Raw genomic sequence first — 16,985 nt, forward strand, 5'->3', positions numbered from 1 at the left:
AAAAATGAAATGAGAAACGCAGCCCTCTGATGTGGGACCGGTTCCGATCCAGATCAGTCTGCACCTCCAACATCTTTCAGAGCTTCTCCGTCTCAGTGACCTTTAACCCTAATGTTTCTGATCGACCCGAGTTTTCAGAACCATCAGGTTCTGCTGGGTTCTACTGCAGAACCATTTACTCCGGGTCCAGTTTAAACAGGCTTGACTCTTGGTGTGGATCAGAACCGTAACTCGGGGCCGTTTCTAGAAGAACCATCCAGAACCAGAACCTGGAACCTGGTTATCCTCAAGAACCGAGGTTCTGCTGTCATCAAGTCTGGGTTCAGGTTCTGGAGAACTTCAGATCTGAAGTAAAACTCCCTGAACCCGAGATCCAGCTGCTCCAGCGTCAAGAAGCAAACAGCACTAATGGCTCCAGGTGGAAGGAGCAACAGCTAAGCTAACAGGAACAGTAGCTAGCTAACAGAAACAACAGCTAAGCTAGCAGAAACAACTGCTAAGCTTACAGAAACAACAGCTAAGCTAGCAGAAACAACTGCTAAGCTAACAGAAACAACAGCTAAGCTAGCAGAAACAACTGCTAAGCTAACAGAAACAACTGCTAAGCTAACAGAAACAGTGGCTAGCTAACAGGAACAGCAGCTAGCTAACAAAAACAGCGGCTAGTTAACAGAAACAACAGCTAGCTAACAGAAACAGTGGCTAGCTAATAGAAACAGCAGCTAGTTAACAGAAACAACAGCTAGCTGACAGAAACAGTGGTTAGCTAACAGAAACAGTGGCTAGCTAATAGAAACAGTGGCTAGTTAACAGAAACAGCAGCTAAACTAACAGAAACAGCAGCTAGCTAACAGAAACAACAGCTAGTTAACAGAAACAGCAGCTAGCTAACAGAAACAGCAGCTAGCTAACAGAAACAACAACTAGCTAACAGAAACAGTGGTTAGCTAATAGAAACAACAACTAGCTAACAGAAACAGTGGCTAGTTAATAGAAACAGCAGCTAGCTAACAGAAACAACAGCTAGCTAACAGAAACAGTGGTTAGCTAATAGAAACAGCAGCTAAGCTAACAGAAACAGCAGCTAGCTGTTTGTGTTTTTGGCTCTGCCTTTATCTGACAGTAGTCAGACAGGAAAGGGGAATCAGAGAGGGAGGAGACATGAAGCAAATGTCGCTAGGTGAACCTACCACCATCAGCATGAGGACTCAGGCCTTATTTTTTGATGATTCTAGAAACAACTTGACAGAAAAATAATGTAAATTGATGAAATTATCTTTTTATGGTGTTGCTTCCCATAAAACCTGGAGAACATGAAGTAAACTTCCTCTGTTTCCTGTTTCTGTTAATAACAGTCAAATAGAGGTTATTAAGAGCTAAACTCTGGTTATAACCAGTTGGTTACCAGACGGATTCAGAACCAGAACCTGTCCTGACCCGGTTCCTTCATCGGGTTCAGACCTGCAGATAATCTGAGACAGATTTTAATTTGTTTGTTGGTTTGATTCTCTCTTCATTAGTTTGATCTCCTGACCTTTACCCTTTCACCCCGTCTCTGTTCATGACTCCGGGTCAGTTTCCTCTGCGGTTCTGATCCGATTTCATTTTCTGCCAGTAATCAGGATTTTGAACTTTAGCCTTCGGCTATCAGTGGAGTTATCTCTGTGTTTTGATTAATTATGAAGATAAAAGCTCATAAAATATAATGCAACTCTTTGTTTAGTTCTTATTTTCTGAAGACTTTATGTTGGACTCGTGTTCTGGCCTGGATCAGTTGGTTCTGGTCGGTTCTGATCCGAAATATCTGATCCTGATATTTAATGAACCTGAACACCAAACGTCCTGTTAGGAGGAATTTATTAATATTTACTGTATTTAGTTTCCATCTCTGTTTCCCTTCCTGAGTTAGTTTTTCTCTTCAGAACCGGTTCTGGATGATCCGGTTCTGGATGATCCGGTTCTGGATGATCCGGTTCTGGATGATCCGGTTCTGGATGATCCGGTTCTGGATGATCATCTTGTTAACATGAAGCCCAGAGTATTTGAGTTATTTAATCTGATATGAACATTTTTATTATATTTTTTAAAATGACGTTTTTTCCTGGTGTTTTGAATGAAATCGTTTAAATTACTGACGTCATCTAATAACGAGTCGCCTCATCTGATTGGTCGACCCGGTTCTAACCAGAACCTCAAAAATCCTGTTCTCTGGTTCTGATGGTTCTGATCTGCTCTACTACTGGACCTGTAACCTGAACCCAGCGGGTCGGTTCAGGCTGGTTCTGACCCGGTCTCAGTCTGACCCGGTCTCAGTCTGACCCGGTCCCCGGTCTCAGTCTGACCCGGTCTCAGTCTGACCCGGTCTCAGTCTGACCCGGTCTCAGTCTGACCCGGTCCCCGGTCTCAGTCTGACCCGGTCTCTGTCTGACCCGGTCTCTGTCTGACCCGGTCTCAGTCTGACCCGGTCTCAGTCTGACCCAGTCCCTGGTCTCAGTCTGATCCGGTCTCTGTCTGACCCGGTCTCAGTCTGACCCGGTCCCTGGTCTCAGTCTGACCCGGTTTCAGTCTGACCCGGTCTCAGTCTGACCCGGTCTCAGTCTGACCCGGTCCCCGGTCTCAGTCTGACCCGGTCTCAGTCTGACCCGGTCTCTGTCTGACCCGGTCTCAGTCTGACCCGGTCTCAGTCTGACCCGGTCCCTGGTCTCAGTCTGACCCGGTCTCAGTCTGACCCGGTCTCTGTCTGACCCGGTCTCAGTCTGACCCGGTCTCAGTCTGACCCGGTCTCTGACCCGGTCTCAGTCTGACCCGGTTTCAGTCTGACCCGGTCTCAGTCTGACCCGGTCTCAGTCTGACCCGGTCCCTGGTCTCAGTCTGACCCGGTCTCAGTCTGACCCGGTCTCAGTCTGACCCGGTTTCAGTCTGACCCAGTCTCAGTCTGACCCGGTCTCAGTCTGACCCGGTCTCGGTCTGACCCGGTCTCAGTCTGACCCGGTCCCTGGTCTCAGTCTGACCCGGTCCCTGGTCTCAGTCTGACCCGGTCCCCGGTCTCAGTCTGACCCGGTCTCTGTCTGACCCGGTCTCAGTCTGACCCGGTCCCCGGTCTCAGTCTGACCCGGTCTCAGTCTGACCCGGTCTCTGTCTGACCCGGTCTCAGTCTGACCCGGTCTCAGTCTGACCCGGTCTCAGTCTGACCCGGTCTCAGTCTGACCCGGTTTCAGTCTGACCCGGTCTCAGTCTGACCCGGTCTCAGTCGGTCTCAGTCTGACCCGGTCTCAGTCTGACCCGGTCTCAGTCTGACCCGGTCAGTCTGACCCGGTCTCAGTCTGACCCGGTCGGTCTCAGTCTGACCCGGTCTCTGACCCGGTCTCAGTCTGACCCGGTCTCAGTCTGACCCGGTCCCCGGTCTCAGTCTGACCCGGTCTCAGTCTGACCCGGTCCCAGTCTGACCCGGTCTCTGTCTGCAGCGCCACCATGAGGTCTGTGGGAGGCCCTTCCTCGCCCGTCTCCTCTTCCTCAGAGGAAGCTCCGCCCCCTCTCTTCTCCATCACCAGCCGGCGGCTCCAGGATGAGTTCCTGAAAGGTGAGAACCGGACCGGACCGGAACCAGAACCTCCGTCCTGGCCCTGACCTCCGTCTCCTTCCTTCCAGAGCGCCTGAGGAGGCTGGAGTCCCGGAGCGACGCCTCCTCCCCACTAAGCTCCTCCCCCCCGTCCTCCTGCTCCCCCCGAAGCCCCGCCTCCCCCCGAAGCCCCGCCTCCCCCACTACCTCCCCCCTCCGCTCCCCCACTACCTCCCCCCGAAGCCCCGCCTGCCCCGCTACCTCCCCCCTCCGCTGCCCCTCCCCCCAGGCCCCGCCCCCCCTCTCTCCCTCCTCCCCCCCCAGGCAGCCTGACGCCTCCCCAGGTGAGTTCAGACCAGGTGATCTGGACAGCTTTGACCTCTGACCCCACTGGCCAAACATCAGCTTTCAATATCATCTCTGGAGTTGATTTTATGATCAGATAATATTTTTATCTCCTCTTTTGGTAGAATAATATTTTATATGAATTTGTTTTTTAGTGCAGAGTCTGACCTGTTGTTGTTTGTATTGTTAGCTAGCTAAGCTAAGCTAAGCTAAGCTAAGCTAAGCTAACGACCGGCAGCCAATCAGGAAATGAGCCTCAGAAAAAACATTTAAATATAATATTTTAATTTATATTTTTCCTTAAAGAAACTGAGAGACATAAAACAAAAACTATAATGCAAGATAAAAAATATAGGATTAAATGTTATTTTTGCTTTTATGTTTTTTTCCTCTCATCTTCCAACTTCCTGAGCCTCCCACAGCGCCCTCTGGCGGCCCCCCACGGGACCGCGGCCCCCACGTTGGAAAACACTGGATTCTGATGATCCCATAGAGGGACCAGTGGGTTCTGGTTCTGGTTCTGATCCGTCTCTGTCCAGGTCTGTCCCTGTCCAGTCCAGAGCTGCTGTTGGAGATGACTAGGAGACAGACTTATCCTCTGAGACGCGTCCAGAAGCGCAGCGGACTGACCACCGTCTTCTCTGGACGAGGACGACAGGTCTGTCCCCCTGCAGGGCGTCCCTCTGTCTCTGCTGTCCCTCTGTGTCTCTGCTGTCCCTCTGCTGTCCCTCTGTCTCTGCTGTCCCTCTGTGTCTCTGCTGTCCCTCTGTCTCTGCTGTCCCTCTGTGTCTCTGCTGTCCCTCTGTGTCTCTGCTGTCCCTCTGTCTCTGCTGTCCCTCTGTGTCTCTGCTGTCCTCTGTCTCTGCTGTCCCTCTGTGTCTCTGCTGTCCCTCTGCTGTCCCTCTGTCTCTGCTGTCCCTCTGTCTCTGCTGTCCCTCTGTGTCCCTCTGTCTGTGCCGTCCCTCTGTCTCTGCTGTCCCTCTGTCTCTGCTGTCCCTCTGTGTCCCTCTGTCTCTGCTGTCCCTCTGTGTCCCTCTGTCTCTGCTGTCCCTCTGTGTCCCTCTGTCTCTGCTGTCCCTCTGTGTCTCTGCTGTCCTCTCTCACTGTCCCTCTGCTCCTCCCTCCTCCAGGTCTCAGGCTCCTCCCCCTAGGCTGAGCCAGCCAATAGGAGAGCAGCTGCTCCTCTCTCTACCTCCAATCAGGCTGAACAGCTTGAGCCAGAAAACTGAACCAATGAGTCCTTGGAGCGTCACACGGAAGCCCCGCCCCATTCATGACCACGTCCGGTTTGAAGCCCCGCCCCCTGCGCCACTGAAGACCTGCAAATGTTTTTGTTCTGAGGAGACAATCATCCGCAGATCATAAAGTTTAATTTAAATATCAACTTGTTCATTTCAGATGAAGTTTGTTAAGAAATAAATATCTAAAAGTAAAGAATGCAGTAAAGTTTAAATCGGTGGATGTGATTCCAGAACCGGGTCATACTGTCATGTTTCCACCAACCCAGAACCAAGATGGTGGTTCAGCAGAACCTCAGGCCCAGTTCAGAACCCAACGGAACCAAACTGTTCAGTTACGCTTTTATTAACTCTGTCATTCATTTATGAATAAATTGGCTCAATAAATAGTTTAGCTTATGAATTAATGAAAAATGAAACAATATGAAAATAAAATAAAATATACCTGTCTGGCATAAATTTATTTGTTCAGGTTCAGATGCTATAATTTATATTTGCGCTGTTATTGTGGTTTGATTTTAACTCTTTTCTACATACATTTATAATATTTGGAGAAAAAATAGACATGTTGAACACTTAAAATGATAAAAGCCTTTTAAGAATGTATGAGTTTTTATGAAAACTTGTTTAATTGTGTAATAAATGTGTAAAAAAAAAACGCCCTGGGGATATTCATTTATTTAAAAAAGTCACATCTGTCACAAATGAAACAAAAGAGGAGGGTTTACTGTTTGTAGTCCATCAGTCGGGTTGTAGTTCCTGATTTAACCACTAGGGGCTAAGCTAACTTTTTCCCGCAGCTGAGCTGAACCGGAAGTGTCGTTGGTCCACAGTGATCTGTGGCGGCACTCTGTTAGCTTAGCGGCTAGTTTGTGCTTCTGGGAGTCGAAGTGGAGCTTTTCCAGGTAAACTGAACTAAAACCTCGTGATAAAGTTTGATTCTAATCAGGAGGAAATGCTGATGAACGCAGATAAACGCATGAATCCCGCATGGAGAAGTTTATTGTGTTAGCTCTGACGCTAAGCAGCCTGTTAGCCTCAGGGGCTAAACTGATGCTAACATGCTGCAGCGGGAATCATCCTCTAAATAAATGATTTTATGAAATATTCATTTTTCTATAAAATCTGCTGTTGGTTATTGGATGTTTCTAGTTTAACACTTTAACGAAAACAGCCGCGGCTCGCCAGGAGCTAACGGAGCTAGCAGAGGAGAGGAAGAGCTCAGATCTCAGTGAGATTATGATCACAGATTAATAATCTCTGCTTCAGATTATTAAAACATCTCAGGATATTCTAGATGAGAAGTTTCTCCGTTGTTTTGGTTCCGGGTTGATTAATCTGCAGCTCCTCAAACTGAACAATAATCATAAACATTAGTTTCAGTCCGTGTTCAGCTGTTGTTGATGCTAAAGCAGTGAATTGGTTCACCTGCTGCAGCTCCTGATGATCATTGATCAGTTATGATCAATATGTTGGAATCCACATATCAATAAATGATAATAATGTTTCTGCTGGTGTCTGAAACCTCAGTTTGTTTTGAACCGTCAACAGGAGACGGACCAGAGTTTCTGGTTCTGGCCCGGTTCTGATCCGGTTCTAACTGTGTGTCTCCCTCAGATGGGCGACAGCGACGACGAGTTGGACCGTCGGAGGCGGGACAAGTTCAGGCGGGAACGCAGCGACATGGAGCGGTCCAGAGAGAGGGAGGAGCGGCGCCGGGACGACTGGGCCGACAGGTCCGAACGCTGCAGAACCAGAACCAGGCTGTGGCTCCAGTTCCTGGTTCTGACCCGTTTAGTTTACTCTGTGAAGAACCAGTTAGTCATGTACTGAACCGGAGCAGAGTGAATGAACAGAACCGCTTCCTGTTTGGGTCAGCGTTGTCATGGTGACGGTCCTGATCAGATTTATGGTTGACATATTGATGATTTACCGTTCAGTATCTGTGTCACGCTGATTCCAGCCCCTCCAGCACAGATGCTGCTGCTCAGGTTCCTCCATCAGGTTCAACCCTGAGCTGCTCACAGGTCCTGACAGAAAAACTGTCAGACCAGTTAGACCAAAGAACCCAGAGGTTCTGATCGGACCAGCGGCTCAGTCTGGCTCTGCAGTTCTTCCAGTGTTCTGTGTTGTTGTTGAGGACCCTCTGATGGTTCTGGTTCTGGTTCTGTTGGTCTCAGGGAGTGGGAGCGCGGCAGGGAGAGGAGGCGGGACTACGACCGCGGCCGCCGGGACCGCTTCTCCCCGCCGCGACACATCAGCCCGCAGCACAAGCGGCTGAGGAGAGACTGGTGAGGTTCCGACTGGTTCTGACCCGGTTCTGACTCACGGTTGTGACCCAGCATGCTAACGCTCCGTGTGTTTCCAGGGACGACCACCGGGGGGAGCCGTACCGCTACGAGCCGCCCTACGTAGGAGGCGGGGCTCCGTTTCCGGGGGCGGGGCCTCAGGTCTGGCACCACGACTTCCCCCACCTGCACCCCCACCCTGGAGGGCTCCCCCTGCAGGGCAGGTGAGCCACTGCAGCGGGCCAGAACCACGGGGCCGGACCGGGTCAGAACCGGGTCGCGGGTCAGCTCATAGTTTGTGTTGTGTTCAGGTTGGGGCTGCTGGACCCGGACCTGCCGCCTCCAGGACCGCCGAGCATGAGGAGCTTCAAGGTGAGGAGCAGAACGACATGGAGGTGACCTCTGAGTGACCCCTGGTGGTGACCTCTGTGTGACCCCAGGAGTTCCTGCTGAACATGGAGGACAGCGTGGACGAGACGGAGGCGGTGAAACGCTACAATCAGTACAAACTGGACTTCCGGCGCCAGCAGCTGCAGGACTTCTTCGTCCAGCACAAGGAGCACGAGTGGTTCCGGTCCAAGTACCACCCTGATGACATCACAGCCAGGAGGGCGGAGTCTCTGGGCGCCCTGCAGACCCGGCTGGCCGTCTTCCTGTTCCTGCTGGACAACCGCTGGCTGGACGGCGTCTCTCTGGACATGCATCACGAGGCGGCCATCATCAAGCTGCTGGACGCAGGTAGGCAGGTGCATTCTGGGTAATGTGGTCCTGACTGGGGGCTTCTGGGTAACGCGGTGCTGTTGGCCTCTGCAGCTGTGATCAAGATGGAGGGAGGGACGGACTTTGACCTGCAGGTCCTGGAGGCGCCAGCAGGGGGCAGCGGAGACGCAGCAGAGAGGAGCCAGGCGGCTCCGAAGGAGGGAAGCGGCGGCGCTCAGAGCGGGCCGGAGGCGGCCGGCGGTCCGACGGACGGGTCGGACGGCGCAGAGGGATCCAAGGAACCCGACAAGGTCGGAACCAGAACCATGAGGCGGTTCACTGCTGACTCAGCAGAATCTCTTCTTCTGTGGTTTCTGTAGAAGTTAGTCAGGCTGTCTGCTCCGGTCCAGTTCTGTTCATCAGTTTAAATGGTTCTGTTGGACCACAAGAAACGACGACGTTATTATTGATCATTTATTATCAATTATTATCATTATCTATTGTTATTCATCAAGTTATTTCAGAGAACGTTGAGATTCAGTCAGAGGTGCCAAAACTTTAGAACCGACAGCATGGAGAACCGGGCCGGGTTTCAGAACCGGATCCAGCTGGTTCTGCTGGGCCCATCAGAACCTCCTGATGGTCTCATGTCGTCTCTAGAACCTCGAGGAGCCTGGCAGCCTGAAGGAGGAGAGAGAGGAAGAGGAGGAGAAGACGATGAAGAAGGTGAGTTTCATCATCATGGTCAGGGGTTCTGGTTCTGACCCGTGGATCCTCCTGGTTCTGAAGGTTCTGTTCCTGATGGCTGTGAAGATCATCTGTAGATGATTTCATTCGTTAACGAGAAACTAACTGGATTTAAACTACTGATCCAGATTTATTGATCCGGATCTATTGATCCGGATCTATTGATCCAGATCTGTTGATCCAGATCTATTGATCCAGATCTACTGATCCAGATCTATTGATCCAGATCTATTGATCCAGATCTACTGATCCAGATCTACTGATCCAGATCTACTGATCCAGATCTATTGATCCAGATCTATTGATCCAGATCTACTGATCCAGTGATATTGATCCAGATCTATTGATCCAGATCTACTGATCCAGATCTACTGATCCAGATCTATTGATCCAGATCTATTGATCCAGATCTACTGATCCAGATCTACTGATCCAGATCTATTGATCCAGATCTATTGATCCAGATCTATTGATCCAGATCTACTGATCCAGATCTATTGATCCAGATCTATTGATCCAGATCTACTGATCCAGATCTACTGATCCAGATCTATTGATCCAGATCTATTGATCCAGATCTATTGATCCAGATCTATTGATCCAGATCTACTGATCCAGATTTATTGATCCGGATCTATTGATCCGGATCTATTGATCCAGATCTGTTGATCCGGATCTATTGATCCAGGCATCATAAATATGAGAATGTAAATATTGAGGACTGACCTCCAGGCCACAGGGAGGCGCTGTGTAAGATGAGACAGGAGAGGAAACGGCTGCAGGATCATTTCTCTGTCTGGATGTTTCAACGTTTAACAACATAAAGTTAATTTATTTATTGTGTGAATAAAAATGGAGCAGAATATTCTAGTCCAAGTTTCTGTTGAACTAGATCAGATTAAAAATGTGAATCAGAAACTTTCATATTAACATTTATTCTGTTAAACTGAAAATAAATGTTTAAAATGTTTGATTCATGGATCTTCAGCTCAGATCTAATCTGAGCTGAATGATCACAGCGCCCCCTGCTGTCTGGGCGTACTCATTACCCAGAATGCACTGCTGCCTCTGTTCTGCTGATGGGGAAACAAACCGATTCTGTGAATCAGTTTTACTCCAAATGTCTGCAGCTGTTAAACTCCTGCAGGGTTTCCGCCGTCGTCATGGTAACCATGGTAACCCCGCCTCTTCCTCTCAGGGCAGGAAGAGGAAGCGCAGCCTGTCGGCGGACAGCGGCGAGGGCAGCGGCTCCGACTCTGACTCCTCCCACTCTGACAAGGAGGAAGAGGGTCAGTTCCCCAGAGACAGCTGGAGCTCCGCCCTGAAGGTCAGAGGTCACAGTGTTCCTGTTGTTTCAGAGCGCCGTCAGGAGAGAGAGGAGGCTCCGCCCACGCCCCGCCCCCTGCACCTGACCACCTCCCTGTTCATCAGGAGCATCGCTCCGGAGGTCGCCAAGGACGAGGTCACCGCCGTAAGAACCGGAACCGGACCAGAGTTTTCTGGCTCAGACTGACCTCTGACCTCTAACCCACTTCCTGTCTGCAGCTGTGTCGCAGGTACCCCGGCTTCCTGCGGGTGGCGCTGTCGGACCCTCAGCCAGAGCGCAGGTACTGCTTGTCTCAGCTGGTCGACCCGGTTCTGACCCGGTTCTGCCGGTGCTCAGAACCGGATCAGAACCTGACTGTGTCTGTGTTGCAGGTTCTTCCGGCGGTGCTGGGTGACCTTTGACCGCAGCGTCAACATCAAGGAGACGTGCTGGAACCTCCAGAACATCAGGGTAACCCAGAGCTCCGTCAGAACCGCCAGAACCTCCAGAACCGGGCCGCTAACAGCTGGTTCTGCTGTCTCAGCTCAGGGACTGTGAGCTGGCGCCGGTGGTGAACCGGGACCTGAGCCGGCGGGTCCGGACCGTCAACGGCCTGACGCACCACCGGCCTGTGGCGAGGAACGACGTCCGGCTGGCGGCGCGCCTCGTCCACAGCCTGGACCAGCGGGGGGCGCTGTGGACCGCACAGGTAGGGAACCGCCCGGAACCCGACCAGAACCAGAACCCGACACGCTCACCCAGAACGCCTCTGGTGCTGCAGGCGGAGACCAACCCGGTTCTGCAGAACATCACCGACTATCTGATCGAGGAGGTCAGCGCCGAGGAGGAGGAGCTTATCGGCGCCGCGGGGGCCGGCGCCGACGACGACGACCCCAAGGCCACCGACGTTCCCGTGGAAACGGACCAGAAGCTGCTGCAGGTGGGCGGGGCCTGTGGTGGTGTGTGTGAAGAGTTCAGGTTCTGACCCGGTTCTGTGTCCAGGTTCTGGACCGCCTCCTGCTCTACCTGCGCCTCGTTCACTCTGTGGATTACTACAACTTCTGCGAGTATCCTGCGGAGGACGAGATGCCGCACCGCTGCGGCCTGGTCCACGTCCGCGGCCCGCTGCCGGTGGCCCGCATCACTCCAGCAGAGGGTGAGCTGCACGGCCACACGGCCTAGTTAAAGTACAGGATCAGCTCTACATTTTTGGTGACGGTTTCTGATTATGCAATAAAATGGAGTTATGTGTCTGAAAAACACATAAACATGAATAAACATCCACCACCTCCTTCCCTCCCATCCGGGGTCGTGGGGTCAGCAGCCTAAGTATGGAGGCCCAGACTTGTTCCTGCTCCTCTGGAGGAATCCCAAGGCGTTGCCAGGCCAGAGACATCGTCCCTCCAGCGTGTCCAGGGTCTAACCTCAGGTCCTCCTGGTGGGACATGACCTCCTCACCATGGAGGCGTCCAGGAGACATGAATAGACATTAACAAATGTGACACTGGCCCTTTAAGGCACAGGGAGGTTATAAGAGAAACCAGCAGGAGGCTGAGGACACCACCCTGAGGTTCTCCACATGTTCAGACCTCACCTGAACAGTTAATGTGATGATGATGAAGGTGGTGCTGTGCTCTGATTGGACAGTGACTGAACACCTGAGGATGTGTGAGGAGCGTCTGGCTCCTCTGTTCTCACCGACGGAGACGCTGAGCGAAGAGGAAGCAGTTCGGCTGGGAAAGAAAGACCCGGAACAGGAGGTGCTGCACCTGTCTGTCTATCTGTCTGTCTGTCCACCTGTCTGTCTGTCCACCTGTCTGTCTATCTGTCCACCTGTCTGTCTATCTGTCCACCTGTCTGTCTGTTCACCTGTCTATCTGTCCACCTGTCTGTCTGTCCACCTGTCTGTCTGTTCACCTGTCTGTCTATCTGTCCACCTGTCTGTCTATCTGTCCACCTGTCTGTCTGTCCACCTGTCTGTCTGTCCACCTGTCTGTCTGTCCACCTGTCTGTCTGTTCACCTGTCTGTCTATCTGTCCACCTGTTTGTCTCTGTCTATCTGTCCACCTGTCTATCTGTCCACCTGTCTGTCTATCTGTCCACCTGTCTGTCTGTCCACCTGTCTATCTGTCCACCTGTCTGTCTCTACCTGTCTGTCTCCTGTCCCCAGGTGGAGACGTTCCTGGCGTCCAACACCCAGGAGCTCAGTAAGGACAAGTGGCTCTGTCCTCTGAGTGGGAAGAAGTTCAAGGTGAGGCCCCGCCCCCTCTCTGGTTGCCATGGTAACAGGGCTGACGGTGGTGTTGTTGTTTAGGCTCCAGAGTTCGTCCGTAAACACATCCTGAACAAACACGGCGAGAAGGTGACCGCCGTCAGACAGGAAGTGGAGTTCTTCAACAACTTCCTGTTGGACGCCAAGAGACCCGCCCTCCCTGAGCACAAGCCCCTCCCACCGCCGGCTCAAGGTACCTGATTGGCCTCTGATGGAGGCTAGAGTAACGTTAGCATGCTGTTGGCCGGTTGACCTCTGACCCCTCCTCTGGCTCTGCCCCCAGCCGGTCCTCCAGGCATGGCGGCGTTTCCTGGTCAGGCTCCGCAGCAGCAAAGCCTTCTGGGATACCCTCCAGGCGTCAGGCCGCCGCTGCCCGGATTCCCAGGTAGGTGAGGCTCCGGGTCGCAGCCCGCAGGGGGCGGAGCCAGGCTGACGCTCTGTTTGGACCTGCAGGTGTTGGACCCCACCTGGCGCCGGGCCAGTTTGGGCCGGGCCGCGGTCACTATGACAACTTCAGAGGAGGAGGAGCAGGAGGAGGAGGAGGAGGAGGTGTGTTTCTAGGGAAACAGAGGAGCAGCAGGTAGGCAGAACCAGCATGGAGGGGGGAGCCGGACCTGTGGTCCAATCAGAACCTGTGTCTGTTTGGACCAATCAGAACCTGTGTCTGTGTTTAGGGGCCTGAGGGGCGACCCGCGGTCCATCATCGAGTACAGAGACCTGGACGCTCCGGACGACCTCGACTTCTTCTAGCACAGCTTTCTACTTTTTTATTCCCGTCTGAGAGTGTGTGTGTGTGTGTGTGTGTGTGTGTGTGTGTGTGTGTGTGTGTGTGAGAGAGAGAGAGAGAGAGAGAGAGAGCAGGACCAACATCATGATCTGATCCAGGAGTTTTTCCAATAAAGACCAGAACAGAAACTCCAGACTGACTCCTCATTTTCTTCCCGTCTGTCTCTTTACCAACCAGTTATTAGAAATAGATCAGAAATTAGAAATCAATCCCCTTGTGGGTTATTGGTTGTATTGATCTACTTACTACCATGAAAACAGTTTAAATGAACAGCCAGGTTTGGTGTTTAAATATTGTTTGATCTTTATTGATTCACTGTTGCCCAGCGCTACATCCAGCTTAGCTAGCGTTAGCTTTAAGAATGATGTCATTTATTTTATGTAACTTAGTGGCAGAAAAAGGAAAATGAGAGCAGTTCACCTTAAACCACTCAGACTGAAGTCTAAACTGTAAAACAATTTTCATCTGTTCAGAGTTGATAAACAATTAGCCACTCTGCTAGCTATGTCTGTTAGCTGCTAGGCTAAAAGTGTTTTCAGCTAGGCTACAGTTAGCAGGAGCTACGTGTGGCTAGCAGAGGTTAAGTTGGAACGAACTTTGCATTCTGCAAGACTGAATAAAACCAGGATCAGGATTTATTTATATCCACAAAACTATATATTATCCAGATCTTCTGGGGAAAAAAAAAACACTTAGCCTATGAAACATGACTGAACTACAGAGTAGAAGATAAAATTATAAAGTCACAGTTTATTCTGAACTGGAAACAAACTGAGAATAAAAACTGATTTGAAATCTTTATTTTGGCTCAGAACAAAACATTTCATCTACAGAACATCCATGTTTCAGGTTGACACGGCTGTCGCAGCAGTACGGTCTCTCCCTGGTGTGCTTCCTCTGATGTTTCCTCAGGGAACCGGGCCGGGTGAACATCTTCCCACACTCCTCGCACCAGAAGGGTTTCTCCCCGCTGTGGGTGACCCGGTGGTTCCTCAGGTGGCTGCGGTCCCTGAATGTCTTCCCACAGACCTCACATGCGTGTGGCTTTTCTCCGCTGTGCAGCAGCTGGTGGACCTTGAGGTTGCTGCGCTTGGAGAAACGTTTCCCGCAGTCCTGACAGCCGTAGGGCTGCAGGCGGCAGTGGACATGCTTCAGGTGCAGCTTTAAGGTTTCCCTCTGGGTGAAGCTGTTCCCACACAGCGGGCAGAGGAAGCTCTGCTCAGCGGTGTGGATGTTCTGGTGCCTCTTCAGGTGGGCCGCCTGGCTGAACGTTTTCCCACACTCACCACAGCTGTACGGCTTCTCTCCTCTGTGGATCTTCTGGTGTCTCCACAGGCCACATGCTCTGCTGAAGATCTTCCCACAGTGGGGACAGCAGTGGTGTTTCCCCTCCTGGTTCTCAGGTTTCTGGAGGAGACGGAACAAAGAGTGAGATGGTTTCTGTACATCAGATCTCTGGTTGGTATTTTCAAGCTGAAGCTGGTGTCTGATTCACCAACCTCCAACTCCACCTCATTTACTACTTTGAGCATCTTTAATATTCTCTACTTTTAAAAATGTGTGGAGGTGGTGGGTCGCCTTCAACCCTCCCTGACCTGAGCAGGAACCTTCCAGCTGCAGCATGTGGATCACAGCAGGGAGCCACAATCTGAGAGGAGCTAACGCCAACAAGAATCAGCATAGTTTTAATCAGGCATCAGTGCAGACACCCTCATAAACCCTGTAAGCAGCATAAGCAGAAAAACTGATGACTAGAATCACTACAACACCAGTTCTGTTCAGCTACAAGGTTAATCTGATTACCAAGCGAACTAAAACACCAGTCAGACTGCTACCAGTTTTAATAAACATCACGCCGATAAACTGATGTCCAGATCAACTAAAACACTAATCTGACCCCAAATCAGAGAGAGCATCAGTTAAACTGGTTACCATTTTTACTAAAGCACCAGTAGAAATGGTCAGTGGTTTGCGATTTAATCAGGCATCAGAAGGACACCTACAGCCTTCACCCACTCAAACAGCAGCACCAGATAACCTGAAGACCAGACTGACTTTAACACTAGTTAACCGATAACCAGCTGATCTAGAACACCACTGAGCGCGTTGCTCACTGTGACTCTGGTGTTTTAATCAGGCATCGGCGCAGACGCCTACATTCTGTCAGTAGCTGCGTTTTAACCAGAGCCTCAGTTAATCTGATGACCAGTCCAGCCAGTACAGCTAATGAGCTCCGTGTCTGCCCACGGAGCTCCCAGTGTGATGAACTCTGACCTTTGGGTCGGTGGGACCAGAGAGGGGGACCCATCCGGTTCTCTTGGAGCGGTTCCGGTTCTGCGGGTCCATTCCAGGGTATGAAATAAAGCAACTAATCCACTCTGAGCTGAGGTTTCCCAGCTGAGCTTAGAGGTGTGAATGCGCATGCGCAAGGAGCGAAGGAAGCGGTTTATATTTTCACAATAAAAGCCTCCAGCTGGTTAACAGATTTTAGACTCAGAACTATAGAGGAAAGATTTATTAGGAGAGATTAGCACAATAATAAATATGGTTTAAACCACATACATTTAGGGAAACAACTGTAAATGTACAAAACAATTAATTTCTTTAAACATAAAATGCCAGGAGGGGAATTTTACAGATTTTCACTCCATAATAAAGCAGGAAGAGTTTAAGCGATGGAAAGGATTTAATTTTTAATTTAATGTAATTTAATGACTGTTCTGGTTGAATCCATGCAGGAAAGAATGGATGACTTCCTGTTTATCATATGGACATGAGAGAATGCCCATGAGGCAACAAGGTTATTATTCCTGTTACTGATATTAATTTATTTCATGGTCTTTCTGAAAAGTAAATCACTTTAAAACCAAACGTTTCATCATACGGATGAAATTTGTTCTTAAAGGAAACGTGGATGATGTCAGAGGTTATGATGTCAGAGGACATGATGTCAGAGAGCAGCTGCTGAAACGGAGACACCAGGTGGAGGAACCGGTTCTGGTCGGTCCGAGTCCGATCAGAAACCTGACGGTTGATCACAAAGACAATGAAACGTCCAGAGTGAGTCTGCAGGTTTCAATATCTGTGGATTCATTTGTGATTTATGGTGCAACTTTACAAATATCTGCAGTGAATGTTGTGACATCATTAAACCTCTAAAGATTGTAGAAGAAAAGAGATAAATAACAAGCAGAACAAACATTTGTTCTTTACTGAAGTTAAAAAGCTCGAGTTCAGTTTCCTCACCTGTCAGAGACGACATCATGTCTGAGACGAACCCACTAAACATGCGGCTCCATGTTCTACACCCGAGTCAGAATGGAGGAAAATTTACTTTGTGTCAAAGTTTATATCAATATACTGAAACTTTTCCCTGCTGTGAAAATTCAAACTTTATCTGTGAACAATAATAAACTACAAAGAGTTAAAACCTGATTCAGGAATCAAACCTGATGATTTTATGATTTTAATATTTTAGTGTTTTTTCTGTCCAGCAGAAACAGAAGGACGTCCAGAAGGATCTCCGCTGTGACAAGAGCTTCAGGTTAGCAGCCAGTTTAAAGGCTCATCCACAGCAAGGAGAGACCATACAGCTGTGAGGAATGTGGCTCCACATTCAAGGTGATGAATTCTTTAAAACTTCACCAGAGGATCCACACTGGAGAGAAACCGTTCAGCTGTCAGGAATGCGGGTCGAACCCGAGGAGCCCGAACCCGAGGAGCCCGAACCCGAGGAGCCCGAAC

At 50.3% G+C, this 16,985-nt stretch overlaps 3 protein-coding genes and 1 long non-coding RNA gene across 11 annotated transcripts in view; 1 reads left to right on the top strand and 3 right to left on the bottom strand.

Moving 5' to 3' along the window:
- Positions 1 to 2,281, bottom strand: part of LOC103460941 (uncharacterized) — a 135,943-nt gene extending 133,662 nt beyond the window's left edge. For all 5 annotated transcript variants that reach the window (XM_081598978.1, XM_081598976.1, XM_081598975.1 and 2 more), the window contains exon 1: positions 2,276 to 2,281. The gene's annotated coding sequence lies outside the window, so the exon portion shown is untranslated. The remainder of the gene's footprint in view (positions 1 to 2,275) is intronic.
- Positions 2,282 to 5,909: 3,628 nt separating this feature from the next.
- On the top strand, positions 5,910 to 13,374 carry LOC103460324 (serrate RNA effector molecule homolog). 2 transcript variants are annotated; one of them, XM_081599523.1, is made up of 21 exons: positions 5,910 to 6,047; positions 6,760 to 6,878; positions 7,323 to 7,433; positions 7,511 to 7,654; positions 7,742 to 7,802; positions 7,871 to 8,168; positions 8,244 to 8,440; positions 8,790 to 8,855; positions 10,075 to 10,165; positions 10,235 to 10,347; positions 10,422 to 10,483; positions 10,575 to 10,653; positions 10,727 to 10,891; positions 10,964 to 11,122; positions 11,185 to 11,338; positions 11,830 to 11,942; positions 12,353 to 12,433; positions 12,497 to 12,647; positions 12,738 to 12,839; positions 12,908 to 13,034; positions 13,129 to 13,374. In XM_081599523.1, the coding sequence occupies exons 2-21, from the start codon at positions 6,760 to 6,762 to the stop codon at positions 13,202 to 13,204; spliced, it is 2,469 nt and encodes an 822-aa protein (XP_081455649.1). In that variant the 5' UTR covers positions 5,910 to 6,047; the 3' UTR covers positions 13,205 to 13,374. The 2 variants fall into 2 exon arrangements, with proteins under 2 accessions (XP_081455649.1, XP_081455648.1); XM_081599522.1 differs by having other exon boundaries at positions 10,727 to 11,122.
- On the bottom strand, positions 11,976 to 12,346 carry LOC145548671 (uncharacterized). Of its 3 annotated transcripts, none has more exons than XR_014084673.1 (3): positions 12,250 to 12,346; positions 12,100 to 12,207; positions 11,976 to 12,035 (listed from the first exon to the last, which is right to left on the bottom strand). It is a non-coding gene; the product is annotated as an uncharacterized LOC145548671 (long non-coding RNA). The 3 variants fall into 3 exon arrangements; XR_014084674.1 differs by having other exon boundaries at positions 11,977 to 12,019; positions 12,084 to 12,207; XR_014084675.1 differs by having other exon boundaries at positions 11,979 to 12,015.
- Positions 13,375 to 13,966: 592 nt separating the features above from the next.
- Positions 13,967 to 15,687, bottom strand: LOC103460311 (uncharacterized). Its single transcript, XM_081599525.1, has 2 exons — positions 15,516 to 15,687; positions 13,967 to 14,648 (listed from the first exon to the last, which is right to left on the bottom strand). Exons 1-2 carry the CDS (start codon positions 15,585 to 15,587, stop codon positions 14,040 to 14,042), a joined length of 681 nt encoding a protein of 226 aa, XP_081455651.1. The 5' UTR covers positions 15,588 to 15,687; the 3' UTR covers positions 13,967 to 14,039.
- Positions 15,688 to 16,985: the final 1,298 nt, after the last annotated feature.

This window comes from Poecilia reticulata, chromosome 18, assembly GCF_904066995.2.
Source record: "Poecilia reticulata chromosome 18, P_reticulata-male-v2, whole genome shotgun sequence".
In the NCBI taxonomy this organism is placed as follows: domain Eukaryota; kingdom Metazoa; phylum Chordata; class Actinopteri; order Cyprinodontiformes; family Poeciliidae; genus Poecilia; species Poecilia reticulata.

Bases quoted from the DNA above. Each gene is read 5' to 3' on its own strand.
- LOC103460324 (XM_081599522.1), top strand. From the start codon at position 6,760: ATGGGCGACAGCGACGACGAGTTGGACCGTCGGAGGCGGGACAAGTTC. The intron at 8,169-8,243 runs GTAGGCAGGTGC...TGGCCTCTGCAG, and splicing joins CATCAAGCTGCTGGACGCAG to CTGTGATCAAGATGGAGGGA. The intron at 12,434-12,496 runs GTGAGGCCCCGC...GTTGTTGTTTAG, and splicing joins TGAGTGGGAAGAAGTTCAAG to GCTCCAGAGTTCGTCCGTAA.
- LOC103460311 (XM_081599525.1), bottom strand. From the start codon at position 15,587: ATGGACCCGCAGAACCGGAACCGCTCCAAGAGAACCGGATGGGTCCCC. The intron at 14,649-15,515 runs GTCAGAGTTCAT...CGTCTCCTCCAG, and splicing joins CTGGTCCCACCGACCCAAAG to AAACCTGAGAACCAGGAGGG.